Source organism: Anoplopoma fimbria, chromosome 11 (genome assembly GCF_027596085.1).
Source record: "Anoplopoma fimbria isolate UVic2021 breed Golden Eagle Sablefish chromosome 11, Afim_UVic_2022, whole genome shotgun sequence".
NCBI lineage: Eukaryota > Metazoa > Chordata > Actinopteri > Perciformes > Anoplopomatidae > Anoplopoma > Anoplopoma fimbria.
The window spans coordinates 21,268,055-21,282,883 of NC_072459.1; the positions used below are offsets into that span (position 1 = coordinate 21,268,055).

The window sequence follows — 14,829 nt, forward strand, 5'->3', positions numbered from 1 at the left end:
CAGCAAAGTATTCCCTCAGTGACAGGGAGTAAGGTGGGGGAAACGTGGGGTGTAGTCCATGTCTCATTTGTGGTCTGATAAACAGTTAGAGGAAACGCTACTGCGTCTGATCAACGGGCCCATGGATGCAAAAGATCACTGGAAGATCCGGGTCATTTTATCTGAATTTTACACTGGGAAGTCAAACTTTTTGGGTTTGATGAGCCATTGAACAACTTCCCAAAAACTTTAGCTTAGTGTATTCCACCCAATATGTGTTCAGACATTTCACTAGAAACCCAAAAAGTCAACCTCATAGTGGCGCTAGAGGAGAAGACAGAGGACCACAAAAGTCAGCACATTTTATCTTCTGGGGACCATGAAATAAAAAATCTCATTGCAATCCATCACGTAGTTGAAGAGATATATTGAGGCTTTAGAGTTAAAGTGAGCTCAAAAAGGATCGAATGATGACCACTTTTCCTTAATAAGTACCGATCAACTGAAAGCAAAATAAATGTATCAATGCTTCTGTGTTGGGTTCACATCTTTACTGAGTCACAGTTCGAACATATTTCACCAGCAAATGACAGAGGAGGAAACACAAGATGGGGGGGTGAAAACTATAAATCACAAAAAGAACACAAATCTGTAAAAGCTTCGTCATTGAGAAATGATTGTAGTTAAAAAAATCTGTGTTGTACCGAAAAACAGTGGAAAGAGAAGACGATGAAGAAGTGTCCTACGTAAGATTGAGCACGGACACACAAACAGCTCCCCTCCCTCTCTGGTAGAACCCCCACCTGCTCTGCTTTTTTTTGTGACACCATCAACAGGCAGCAGCTCTGGCGTCCCTCCTTCCTCTGGCTCCCCTATGTGGTAATGTGCAGATGGTGCATGATTGCAGCTGTTGTAGATACATTCATGACTGAGGCAGGGACACCGAACACAACGAAACACACACGTAGCAGCAACAAACAGCAGAGGTAAAGGGACAAGAGACGAGAGCAAGAGCAGGACAGGAAAGAGACAAACTGCTCCCTGTCAGAATAATCACTTTTGACTCTTTGACTCTGTGATTCACTGAGCGTTTTCAGTACGATCACTGATTCTGTCACTGTGCTTCACCGTGTCAGACAGACAGCAGGGACCGTCATCTTCCATCTGTTACATAATCTGGATTATCCTCATCACCACTTCCTCCTCCTCTAAAAGCCAAGCAGTGTCAGGGATCTGCAGATCACTAGAGGTCAGCAGATCCGTGACACTGCGTATGTGTGCGATCCGACTCCGCCGACACCCGTTCACATGCCATCGGCCCAGAAAGGTCTTTGTCCCATCACAAACAGACAGACGGAGAGGAAGGGTTTCTTCCAATTCCTCTGTCTCTGTGCCGTAGTCAGCCTTCTCATCTCTGTCACCTCTCAGAGTCTGCAGCTGGCAGCGGGCAGCTAACGACCCTGTGACCCCTGACCCTAGCAGAGGTCGGAGACGTAGTCAAAATCATTGAAGTGGTCCTGTTCCTTGCGGGAGAGGGTGCGGCGCTCGCGGGGCGGCGTGAGGGCGGGAGCCTCGGCTGTGAACTCCACGTCGAAGTTGCTGACGTCTTCTTTTCCTCCGATGGTCGGGACGAACGGGGGCGAGACCTTCCTCTGAAGAAGATCCTCCCAGTCCATACCCTGAACAACAGGAAGGTTTAGTTTCTCACCAAGGTGCACACAGTGACATTAAGAATGAAAGATCTAAAGTCTCACCCTGAAGAATGGTTGTTTTTTCACATCTTCTGCGTCCTTTTCTCCAGAGCCCAGACGTCTTTCCGGATTCCTCCTCAGCAACTACAAAACATAAAGTAGCAATTCCCCCCCCTTAAATTTTTTGTGATAAAAGACTTAAAATGTGTAGTCCCATGCTTAAATTTGCATATTTTCAACAATACAAGAAAAAAAAGTAAGTGTCAGTGGGCGGAGACTGACCCGTCTCATGACACCAATGGCTTCGGTGGAGAGGAAGCGAGGGTAGCGCACTTCGTCGTTCACTATGCTGTCGAAAACCTCCTCCTCATCGTCGCCTGGGAACGGAGACTGAGAGAAACAGACACATTAGTTTGCATCGCATTACATATTAGACCTCAATGAAATCTATGTCCAACAGCCTTGATTTAAGATTAAATGACAAATAATACCAGTCTATCAAAGATTGGATATTACAGTACCTCCTAAGCTCAGCCTGTACAAGCTTGTGTTCCTTTAAGGGAAACAAAGACAGGATGCCCGCGCCAAAACCCATCTGTCACTATTATGGATCTTTGATACACAATAACGGTCATTTAAAAGAACTACTCCAGCTCTGTATTCTCACCTCACCGACCAACATCTCATAGACGAGCACCCCGAGCCCCCACCAGTCCACTGCTCTGGTGTACGATGTGTCTGTCAGCACCTCCGGGGCCAGAAACTCAGGAGTCCCACAGAATGTGCTGGTCCTGTCCCCATAACCCATGCCTTAAGAGGAAGAAGAAAGTGTGAGGGTGGAGTAGATTTTAGGACTGATATCAGGGACCGGTATGATTAAGAAATAACAGACACTCACCTTCTTTACAGAGCCCAAAGTCTGCTATCTTCACAAAACCCTCCGTGTCCAGCAGCAGGTTGTCCAATTTAAGATCCCTGACAGCGAAAAGGATTTGGATTTATGCCAAATATTGAGGGACTATTTTTTCATCCTTCTTGTACAGTATGTGCTATTATCTAAGTACTCACCGGTACACAATCTTATGGTCATGAAGGAACTGCAGACCCAAGACCACACAAGCTGAGTAGAACCTGTCGGATAAAGGATGGAGAATTCAACATATATATACACTGGTACATATTAGCGCTTCACACAGCTATGGGTGAACTTACGAATAAACATGGAGCATGGAGCTTTTCAAGACACACACACACACACACACGCACACAGTAGAACTCACACAGCACGTGGCTCAGAAAAGACGTCGGCATGTATGTGCATCATGAGGTCCCCTCCTGCCGTGTACTCCATGACGAAGCACACATGTTCTGGTGTTTGGAAACATGCAAACAGGTTGACCAGGAAGGGGTGGTGCGAGCCGTTGACGGTCTCAAAGATCCGCTTCTCGCACATCAGACTGGAGACAGACAGAGGGGAGGCGGGGTATGCATGAGACAGTGATTACTGCACGAGATGAATGAGCTTCGTGGCGTGGAGACATTTTGGTTGAGGTGAGGGAGCACTGCGTTGTGAAATGCAGTTACCTTTCCACTTCATCCCTCGCTACGATGTCTCCCTTCTTCAGGGCTTTGATGGCGTACAGGCTGCCTGTCTTTTTGTACTCCGACAGCAACACCTGGAGAGATTCACATTTTAGTTATTGTCAACAATTCTTATAAATAGACGAGAAACGAACATGGTGTAGGGTCGTGTGCAGTGGGTTTATCAGAGCTTTTGACATGGCATGACATGGCATGACAGCAGCGGCCTTCTGCTGCATGTGTAAAAGTTTAGAGAGCCATGAGAGTGAATCAAAATTAGGCCTTTGGCAAAAAGTGACTTTCGAATATTCATTATAAAAGACACATGGATTCGAAATATTAGAATATATATATATTTTTGCGCATTATGTTCTTAATGCGTCCTAACTGGCCGCCCTTGACGCAGCACTTTGCAGCACGCCGCTTTGAGCTCAACTTTTGTTGGACGCCCTGTTTCTATTTATTCCTGTCGCTCTCTTTGAAAGCGTCACAATCAACGAGGAACAACCAGGAATGAGGAGTTATCCATATGATAAAATCCTGAATGTGTTACAGTGGGCTGGAGGGAGATCCCCTGAATGTTTCCTTCTTGCTGTTGTTGACTACAATTGTATGTCTTTTTCAGTAAATATCACAATATAAATCGTGCGTTCTCTGTTTTATGACATGCAAGTACTATGCAGTCATCTTTTAAATTCTTACATCTGCAGTTTGACAGGTACGTAGTTTTATGTACATAAAGTAACTTATCACCTGCCTTTAGGACACGGTGTCACTCTCTCTACCGATGAGTTATCTGCCATCATTAGGATTGTTGTTGAATTATCCCTTATTCAGCTTGAAACTAACTTAATATTTAATTTTAAATGAATGAAAGTGAGGTTGTTTGACTCCCATCACGTGATGCATTCAGTGCGAGCGATGAAGAAAACTTAACCTATTCAAAACATTAAAGTTGTGGGATGTATACCAAAACAATGAGCTGAAACGTTAGTCGGTTGATAACGCTCTGTGAATTTGTCACTACAACTGTTAACTTTCACATAAAATAGTAAAATATTGTTAGTATAAAAATATTGCTTGTGCATTTTAAAATATTTTGCGATAAAGATCCAAGAGCATAAAACTAGATAAATAAAATGATATTATATATATCAATTATATTTAAACATATTGAAGAATTTAAGTACTTTGTGAAGAGACACATGTGCATTTAGATTAGCAGTGCACGATGTGTTCATCCTATGAAGGAAATAAAAGTTTGAGTACCTTTCCAAAGTGGCCCCGGCCGAGGACTGCTACCAGTTTGAAGTCCTGAAGGCACAGAGGGCCTCTGCTTGGCCTAAGAGAAGGATTATAGGCAGATCATACACACTGCATGCAACAAAACATAACAGGATGTCATACTTAAATGTGCCTCATAAACTTAACAGGACTGTAAAAACACTACATGTCAAACCTCCATAGTATCTATGTTGTGTTTTGCTATGAAACAGGCTAACGATGTTTAGCATGTGACTCTGATCTGCATCACAGCAAGTATTTCATATGCTATAATGATAACTTGGCTTTACTACCGTGTTATAAAAAAAAGAGGTAGGAACACAGGACCATATTGTGTGCGGGAGGTGTTTCTGGTGTCAAGCTGTGTTGGCCATAATGCAGAAAGATATGCTCAGATGTGGTTTCTGTGTGTGTGTGTGTGTGTGTGTGTGTGTGTGTGTGTGTGTGTGTGTGTGTGTGTGTGTGTGTGTGTGTGTGTGAGAGATATAGGTCCCATTTGTGTTTGCACCTGCGTAAAGAGTTCTTGGACTGCGATCTGGTTGGCTGCTCGTGAACAGGGACATCCGGTGTGGACGGGGGCTCAATGACCGCCGTCTGTTCCTGTGAAACACCGCAGACACAAAGAAGAAGGGGACATATTGGAACACCAATACAATCAGTGTATGTGGAGGGAAAAAGAAATAAAGGGGAGAAACCAAAAATGAAGGAGAAATGACTGCCGACATTGTTAATGACCTTCAGCCATTGATGCTCATCACTACCGGTTGCCAGATCCCCTGCTGGCTGACAGCCTCACTCCTCCCCTCTTCCTGTCCACTACACTCCTTGCTCACTACTAATTAGTTCTCTGAAAAAAAACATCAGAGTAATTAATCCCATAATACTTCAACCCCATTGAACACACCATCTGCCACAGGCACTCTACTCCTCTGACTCTCTCTGTGCTTGTCTATTTTGGTGTGTCTGCCTCTCTGGTCTCCAAAATGCAAGTTGGCTTTATTGTTGTGACCGTAACTAAGCACTGCATTGCCAAAGTATGTTGCACAAGGTCCACAATGACTGTGTAATAATACAGGATGTAAGAAAAAATGTATAAGTTAATAAGAGGGAAAATAATTTAAATGATAAGATGTACAGTATTATGTTATATTAATGCAACATTTTTGAAGGTTAGTTGTGGAGTGCCTCGAGGCTCAGTGTTAGGCCCATTATTGTTTATTTGGTACATAAACTGTTCATGCAAGTTTTCCAAAATGCTGGATTTTGTGGAAAGAAGTTGATTTTAAGAAAACTATCTCTGTTTTCAAGGCAAGGCATCATCTTTGGTAATTGTGTGCCAAATTTAGAAAGCATTCTTATAAATAAAAATCCAACTTTTACTTTAAAAGAAAGCTTTATAATTAGTATCAAGAACCAATTAACTGTTTATTAAATCAAAGGATCTAAATTAAAAGATCATGATGTAAATACCCTGAAAAATAGTGTTAAATGAAAGAAAGTCACTATCATTTAAAGGCGTATGCATTTGCATAAACAAATAGTTAGGTCTATTGTAAAAATAATAAAAATTGTAGCGAACTGAAAATGCACACAAGTTTAAAAAATGTTAACAAATAATGTAATATACAATTATATAAAAATATGATCACAATGGCATTTTGGCATTAGTATGGTGCAGTTCACTGTAAACATTTGTGTGATGTTACTTTTACCATCAATAGGTTATGTTATGTGAAAAGGTTGGGGGCAATAAGCTGTAGTTTCTCCCTACAACTTTTACGTCTGTAGAAAATAAAATATTTTTCTACGGTCCTATTGTTGTTGTAACTTATGTTTTGTTATCTTTTTTATCTTTCTCAAGATTTCCACCCCCCTCTTCTTTCTGTCTCTCTCTCTCTACACTACTTCCTCTTCATGCCACCTCTCCAGTCCTCTCTCCCACATTATCACCCTCTGCAGTTTGTTTTCTTCTCACTGTGAAACTAACGTGGATTTGGCCTTGATCGAATTAAAGCTCCCCTCCATCCAATTAGGTCTCATTAAAGCTGTCTCCCTGAGTTTTCTGTCCTCCATTTCTCTAATCATTCATCCTGTCCTTGCCATGCTTGACTTAGATTTCACTGCAGCACACAGTTCGGCGGCCTATGACTAGAGCACTGTTTCCAAGCCAAAGGCTGCAGGTAGGAAGTGAGCGAAATAGTAACATGATAGTGTCAAGATGCCCATCTTCCCCTCGTCTGAAAGTCCTCTTGTCTGCTACCCTTCCTCTTTGGCCTCGGTCCCTCTGACTCACCAAGGGAGCCGGTGCTTCCACCACGTCTCTACCGATTTCAGCTTTGGGAGGAGAGTCACTGCCCAGATTCAGCTTCTCCACTGAGATTTCTCTGCACAGACACATGAGAAAAACAAATCAGATTTTCTGTTAAAAAGGCACAAATTAAAGCCCTTTGCTGATACTGTTACAACGCTGTGGGAGAAAAACAACTAATGTGTCTTCATGAACAATAAGCTCTATTGCACAAGTACGTTGCCCGTGTGTTGAGGTTTTAAAAGCTAGAGGCAACTTGATTTGATTGTAGATATTCAGACTATTGAGCTTTTCCCAAACACAGGATGGAACGGCTAGTTCATTGATTTAATAAGAAAAATTAATGAACGCAATCCTGAAACAAACATGTCTCTTAATGTGTCTTCACAGAATTATGCAAAAAAAAGTATTGGCACAGATAAAAAAAAGGGTTCAGTTCATTGAGGCCAAATAACAGTAATTTGGCAAATTGGTTGATTAATTACATCTTTATCACAAATTGTATCACTAGCAGATAACTTTTAGCACCAAACCTGAGAGTGTGCTATTTCCCACAATTTCTGCAGTTAATGCCTCATCTATCACCAGAAAGTTGAGCCTGCATGTATAATTTCAAATATTAAAATATATACATAAAATCTAAAATAAAAAGTTTAAAGCATTTTTAAGCGTCTCTTTTGTGAAGTAGCAGGCATACTGGTTACCCACCCAGTGATCTGTGTGAGTGTGTTGCCGGTGTAACTGGGAGTGTAGGCTGGGGAGTTGCTTCCACTGGGGATGGCGTTCCTCAGCAGGCGGACCCAGGTAGCGATGTCCACATTCATCTGACGGGCACGCAGGAAGGCTTTACCTGAAACACACAGAGTGGAATATAACTGGGTAAATGAACAGTAAACCACTTAAGTGGCTGTTTGCCGCTACGTCTCATTATGGTCTGTATTTTCTAGCGAGAGGAAATTAAAGAGGATCCATTCATGCTAACTTCAGCATCTGATGCAGGAAGGTCTACTGCTGAGCTTGCATTTCCTGTTAATGTTTATAATCCCAGTTCCATAAAAATACCACAAGCCATTTACACTTTATCTACTACCCCGTCTCTCAACCCATTTGGCCTGTTACTTATTTAAACAAGGCAGGCACTGCTTGTTTGTAACTGATAAACCATTCTGTTTATGTCGTTCTTCAATTATCATTGGCCCAAAAGGTTCGAAATAACTCAAACTAATGAAATGTATCATCATCACTGTTTGTTGTATGGTAGAAGTGCTTTTACCTGACCTCAAGGTTGTGAATAAGTGATCTATATTACAGTAATATTTAGTTTTAACTGAACATTCATTTGGTTTTTCAGGTGTTATTTAGGTTGCAGTGAACTGCTAAAGAAGGGCTATTCAATTACAATTTAAATTGGGACAAATTTTAAAACCAGGACATTATTGGCCAGACAATTTAAACCTTTTATTAGCTTTTGGTAAAGCTGAATTTAAACAAATGCAAATAATGAAGTATAAAACTTACATTGACTTTGTGGCCAAAAATATATATATTTTCCAAAGTGCAGAGACGGAATAAACTAGAATTACCACCTTGTGGTTGTACAGAAAGCCTCCACCAACCAGTCAAGTTGTAGTTTACATCCATGTCTGTCCATTTCATTTCATTTCAGTGGCTGTGTGTGTGTACTTGAACATACCGTGCTGTTTAGAGAAGACTTTCTTCTGCCTCTGTAGTTTTCGGCCTCTCTCTATCACAGGGTTGAAGAAAATCACCTATGGCCAACACAATATTGCTATAAGGAGCTGTGTGGGCTAAAATGTGATACACTTTACTTGTCACGTGTGTGTTAACTGTGTGTGTGTGTGTGTGTGTGTGTGTGTCCTGTACCTCAGCCAGCAGCAGCCCCTGTGGCTCTAGTTCCAGCTGGACTCGATGTCTTTGGTTGTCTAGGAACTCCTCCAGCTTCAGGTACTTCAGAGCGCACACGGAGCGGTAATCTCTCCAGTACACTGCAATCTCCATCTCCCTGGACTAATCCCACATAAAAATAAAACACCAGGGATGAAACGTGAAGGTTTGATCACTGGTCCAGCATCAAGTTTTAGACTGAGAGTATGCTGTGACTTACTCTCTCCAGATCCACAATGAACGTCTGGTCCCAGGTCTGCTCTCCAACTGTCTTCCACACTGTCTGACCCACCACTGTGTTCTCCAGCTTCAGCACTGCACTCACCTCCGCTGGAAAACACACAGGATCTGTTTAACAGCATGTCTTTAGCATAAAAGTCCACATTATAATACATATTATACACTGTGGACATCTAAAGGCACCTGTAGGAAACAAAATAAATGACACACTCACAGGAGAGCTCCTCGTTCTTGCCGGGGATCTTCAGGCTCATGCTGCTGGTGCTGCGGCTGTAGAGGCCACTCAGTTTGAATGAGGAGCGTCCGTCTCCCAGAGAGTAAGAGGGAAGAACCAGCGGGGTCCCTCTGCTCCGCCCTGGGACCACCTCCAGCAGCCCCACACAGCCCAGGAGATGCACCTGAAGAGTACCTGGAAGGAAAAAAAACTTGAATATAAAAATCAGTGCTTATAAAATAAAAAAAAAGTGAAAAAAGAAACAAGGAACTAAAAGGTTAAAACTAATTCAGCTTCCCAACAGTACAGTTTCTGTGTCTACCTGTGAGTGGCGATGGTTTGCTCATGGTGCTGTACTGGTTGTGGACATAGGGGGTGCTGTGGCGGGAGCTGAAAGCCGGGGAGGAGGCCAGCACTAGCTCCTCCTTGATGAGGCAGGCCTTGGGATGGTCCTCGGGCAGCTCCTGCAGCCTCTGCTCCAGAGAGCACCTGAGCAGGTCCAGGCGCTGGGACGACTCGCTCAGGCCACACTGAGCCTGCAGACATCAGTCAATGTTTTCTACTGAGTGTTTTTTTTGGTTTGTTTTCTTTTTGTGACATAAAAATGTGTTGATCTTAGTGGGGAAATTAGGGTGTTGCAGCAGGAGCAGTGGTGATAATAATTAATAGGAAAAATACTTAGGGTGACCACGAATAATCGACAAGTCGATTTAAGGAGCATGATTCAACTACCAATCTCAGTCCAAAGCTAATTCTACATTTATTAATCAAAAGACCCACATAAGAGCGTAGCACCATCAGAGGACTGGATCAATTTTGAATTTATGAACAATGATGCTTGCGTCCTTCTGTCTTACGTCCTTCTGTCTTACGTCCTTCTGTCTGTGGATTTCCATAATATGGGAACTAAAATTAGCAGTAAAACAGTTAACTTCTATCTTTAACCACGAAAAGCAAGCAGGTTAAGAAACCGTCTCTCTGTATATCAATCTAAGATCTGTGTCAGTACTACAGGCAGCATTTTTTACTATTTTTCTCTTGATACATAAAGCTTAAACAGAGTAAGTCATTGAGCATGAAAAAAATAAGGATTTGACAAGCAGTCAACTATAGGCAAGACTTGACAAATCAGATACATCTATGTACATTCTTAGTCAGGGACACCCCTAGAAAATACAAAGACACAATTTAAATGTGAGAAAGAGAATTTGAGATAGACTCAATTATAATGGCATTAATAATAAGGTGGTATATAAATGAGTTGATGGTTTATGTGGGAAAAATGGGGGGAAATGTTTTTACCTACAAGAATTATGGAAAAGTTCGTAATTTTGCGCCTATTAAGATTTTTTGCTGAGAATTAAATGAGAAGATCTGCACTACTCTCATGTCTTCTTGTGTCGTGCAAATACAAAGATACAGTCAGCAGCTGGCTGGCTTAGCTTAGCACAGCACAAAGACTGGAATCAGGCGGAATAAGCTAACCTGGTTCTGTCCAAAGATAACAAAATCTGCACTTCTACAAGTAAGACATACTTATATCTATGAGGTAAACTGAATAAACACATTCAACTTTGGAATCATTAACAAAACGTAACTAATATGCAACGTGTGAAATTGATTTTTTTTTTTTCAATTTAGACTAGTCTATGTGCTGTGTTTATTTGGAGTGCATCAACGCTAACAAGCATTTTTCGGAGCCTGACATTGGAACAGTGAATTGAATGGAGTAGGTTTGAATCCTGTCGGCTCTCTGACCTCAGCCATGGCCTTCTTGTCTTGGACCTTTCCTGCTCCCAGCAGTCGCAGCATGTTCTTGGCCCCCTCGGCCATGGCGTGCTCCACCCGGTAGTGATGCCACAGCTCCTCCACACGCAACTCCATCCCGCACATGTCCGGCTTACCTGGGACACAGTGCCAGGTTTAGTCAACAACGCATGAACAAGGGGGGCAATGGTTTGGCAACAGATTTTTTGCTCACAAATTTGGTCACAGTAATTGAGGTTTGCTGTGTTATCACCTTTTATGTACATATGGTGAATTATAAACTCACCCTGATGAGAGCTGTGAGAATGAACTAAACCACTATTTGATCCAATACTGTGCTCATGTACTCATAAAACTACTCCAATACAACTGTATCTGATACCAAAGCTAGCAATAACCCCTGCGTACTTAAGGTGGGCTGACCTTTGAGGTGGACCAGCTATTCTCCTTTATGTGACAAGCCGCTCCTCTGACTTTTTTATAATTAATATTTATTTTGTTAAATGCATATCATCTTTATTTCTGATAATTAAGCGATTGATTATTAACATCTCTACTGCAAAGAACTATGCTCTGATTGTATCAGGAAACAAAAACACAATGTTGTATTATCAAAGTCATTGTTAGAACTGTATTGGTATTATTAAGTACTTATATCGGTACTTAGTATTGGAAAGTAACCAAATGTAATTACTTGTAATTGTACTGGAAAAAAGGGGTGTCAGTGGATGAGTAAATTAAACCAGTGAAGTTGTGAGCCAGAAAATCAAAACAATGAGCTGAAAACGCAATTAAGCTCAATTGAATTAACGCGATCTGTAGACTGACAATTCTCTGTGAGTTTTTCACGACACCTTTCAGTCATAGTTCACGGATCCCTAGTTAATAAAAAAATAATAATCATAGCAGCTTCAAAAGCTGAGAGCTGAAATGAGAAAAATAAAGGAGAATGGAGAGAAAACTAACTCCCATTGGGGGCTTGAGCACGTCCTTTCCAGGATCACTGCTGCTCTTTCTTCCGCTCTGAGCTTTCGTTTCCTTCCCTGCTTATTCTCTCTTTTCATCTCCGACTCCTTCCTTCCCTCTGTCGTCATCTCTGACTCGGCCCTTTCAGTCTCACTCCCTTCCTGGCTCCCTGCATCTGCCCTGCCTCGTCTCTAACCTCTGTTAAATGAGGCATGGCTTTTAGTTGTTGGGCAACATCAAGGGGATGCAGGAACATCAATAAGGCTCTAACCTGAGAGAGTGAGAGGGCTGTAATGGAATATGTGCATGTGTGTGTGTGTGTTGACTCGAAGACTGTACACTGTGAAGTTCTGAGGCAGGAATCGATCCATTACCACCCGCATCATAAAATATGCAGTGTTTATAAGTTTTATATGAGTAACAGGTGGGATCAAAGTGGAATCGGAAGATAAGAGCGAGGATAAAAAAACCAAAAAGCGTGATAGATACATTGGTTGTCTTCAGACTGCTCCGTGGCCTGCATGGCCTTTCGGATCTGCATGCGGATGATGTCGATCTTTGTCTTGCTGTCCTGCAGCATCTGCTGAGCCATCTGGAGAAGCTTCTTGTCCTGTGGAGGCGACAGAAAGCACGGGAGGAAATCAGGGAGAGAGTAAAGGAGCTAAATATGACAGAATCTGCAGTGGATAGTAAAGTGCCGACGGTCGAGCCAGATGAATACCTTGGTACCTCCGTTGGCATAGATGGGAATCATGTTCTCTGCTCCTTGTTTCACCTTCAGCTCAATGTTCAGCTGCCGCTCCAAAGCTGCGATGCGCTGCTGGTTGGCCGTCGGCCGATTGAGCGACCCCGGAGACCTGGGGGCATCTGGGCAAGAGGAGGGGTCGGATGGTAAGCAGTTAGGTCACTGTTGGTGTAGTTGTCTTCAGGTAGCACATAACGTTAAAGTCACTGATGTTTTAGTCCATAATCTACTACTCTTGTCTACTGCCAATGCATACAAAGGTTTTTATATTGATTCCCTGCCTTTGAGGAGCCTCTGGTTTCAGTGTATGCCAATGTGGTTTAAAAATCACTTGCTTAAGAATGTTGTGTTAATTTCTCAGGTGGCAATTCAGTTGCAAATAGCTACAGTTTTGAAAATCAATCAGTCCTTGTTGGTGCATTAAGGAGCCTCAAATGAAATGTAAAGACAAACAAGAAGTGATTTGGAACATTTATTTATTTATGAATTATTTCTAATTTGTGGTTTACACCGATGTTTAAAAACAGATTTTCACTTTGACTTGGGGAATGACAGCCGGTGCTTCCCTGAGCTCCCGTAGGTCACCACAGGAGTTCTGCCAGTTTTAAATGTATTTTTAAAATGTTTTTCTAAACTAAAAATAGGGAAAAAAAACGTAGGTTGTAGGGGGGTTAGCACCAAAGCTAGCGATATCTTCGGTCCCTGATCACTTCGCTGGGCTGGCCTTTAATGTCGACCAGCTATTCTCATGTTGCTGAGAAGTCGCTCCTCAGAGTTTTGCTCACAAAACAGGTTAGCGGAGTCATTTGCACGTATCTCATATGAGAAAAAGGGGCCCCGGTAGAAAGACTACTGTACAGACGCGGTGGCATTTCACATTGTTTGTTTGCTTTTGTTAATTACATTTATTGTTAAAGGGATTATTCACATACCTATGGTTTTTAATCGTCTTTTTTGTTTGTTTTTAGGAAAATAAAATCAATCAATCCAAATCGTAATCAGGTGTGGTGTGAAGAAACCTGAGATTTCATTTGTCGGCCATATCGCCCGGCACTAGGACATAATTGAGGAATTATGTGACTGGTATGCTAGCTGTGTGGCAATGGCTGATTGGTTCACCTAAACAACCTTAATCGCCTTAACATTTTGTACAGACATCCATGGTCCACTAGGATAAATCACCATAAGTATGTTCCAACTGGCACATCCTACAGTGGAAGAGCTTATAAACCACCTCTCCATGGTGATCACTGTACCTTTGTTGTCATCAGGGCCCTTGACCACAATGTGTGCGTCCAGCTCCTGCAGCTGAGTATGGAGGGACTCCAGCTTGCGGGTGGAGCTGCGGAGTTGCGAGTCCACCTGCTGGGCATTCCTCTTGTCGGTGGTGGCCCTGCGCAGATTCTCCGCGCCCTCCTTGATCTTCAGCTCCTTGCGGATCTCCCTGCGGATCCTTTCGCGGTGCTCGTCCAGGCGCTGCTGCACGCTGGAGTCGGAGAAGTCAGAGTTCTGGTCCAGACCGAGTTGCTGGAGCACCGACAACCCCCCTGGATCGCTCTGAAAAAGGAGAAGAGGAGGAGGGTACGACAGTTAGGGAGGAGGCACAAAAGGATAAGGAGCTAGAGGCAGAGTCGGAGATGAAGGAGGTGTTGTGACGTGTGCAGGAAATAGCACAAATATGAAAAAGAAAGTAAACCATATATAGCCCACTGCGTATATGAGTGGGATTTTTCTATTTGAGTTAAAAGCGAAACAGAATCAAAAGGTGAAATCCAGCTGAGAGCTGCTGAGCCGAGGTCACGACAAACAAAGCTGGTAACGGTCGCCCCGCACAGTTCTGACGAAGTGGAACGCTGTGGGATGAAAGGAGGGGAAAAAACAGCAAACCCCGAGTGAAACCTCAACATTTGAACCCTCATCGTTAGCTGCGATGGAGTTTAAAGGCAGCAAATCAAGGTAGAATTTGTAATTAACAAAAAGTACTAATTCAAATTGTATTTAGTTTCCAGTAACACACACATACATACAGAAAACAGCATGCATGTGGCGAGCCACAGAACTCAGGTGTTGATGCAGCACAAAGCTTGTCTCCCGGCAATGCAAGCACTGAAATGTCAGTTGACCACGGACATGCGAGACGTCATGTCAG

General features: G+C 42.6%; 1 protein-coding gene across 4 annotated transcripts in view; it reads right to left on the reverse strand.

Moving 5' to 3' along the window:
* Positions 1–519: 519 nt before the first annotated feature.
* The window catches only part of LOC129098062 (serine/threonine-protein kinase N2-like), a 32,029-nt gene continuing 17,719 nt past the window's right edge, over positions 520–14,829 (reverse strand). For all 4 annotated transcript variants that reach the window (XM_054607013.1, XM_054607015.1, XM_054607012.1 and 1 more), the window contains 21 exons: positions 13,937–14,237; positions 12,657–12,802; positions 12,425–12,545; positions 10,961–11,106; positions 9,525–9,738; positions 9,203–9,397; positions 8,969–9,078; positions 8,728–8,871; positions 8,537–8,612; positions 7,552–7,693; positions 6,829–6,919; positions 5,044–5,135; positions 4,521–4,593; positions 3,255–3,346; positions 2,951–3,127; positions 2,739–2,801; positions 2,569–2,645; positions 2,338–2,480; positions 1,953–2,060; positions 1,734–1,814; positions 520–1,658 (listed from right to left, as the gene is read on the reverse strand). In XM_054607013.1, the coding sequence (XP_054462988.1) occupies positions 1,455–1,658; positions 1,734–1,814; positions 1,953–2,060; positions 2,338–2,480; positions 2,569–2,645; positions 2,739–2,801; positions 2,951–3,127; positions 3,255–3,346; positions 4,521–4,593; positions 5,044–5,135; positions 6,829–6,919; positions 7,552–7,693; positions 8,537–8,612; positions 8,728–8,871; positions 8,969–9,078; positions 9,203–9,397; positions 9,525–9,738; positions 10,961–11,106; positions 12,425–12,545; positions 12,657–12,802; positions 13,937–14,237 (2,796 nt within the window). In that variant the 3' untranslated portion in view covers positions 520–1,454. The remainder of the gene's footprint in view (positions 1,659–1,733; positions 1,815–1,952; positions 2,061–2,337; positions 2,481–2,568; positions 2,646–2,738; positions 2,802–2,950; positions 3,128–3,254; positions 3,347–4,520; positions 4,594–5,043; positions 5,136–6,828; positions 6,920–7,551; positions 7,694–8,536; positions 8,613–8,727; positions 8,872–8,968; positions 9,079–9,202; positions 9,398–9,524; positions 9,739–10,960; positions 11,107–12,424; positions 12,546–12,656; positions 12,803–13,936; positions 14,238–14,829) is intronic.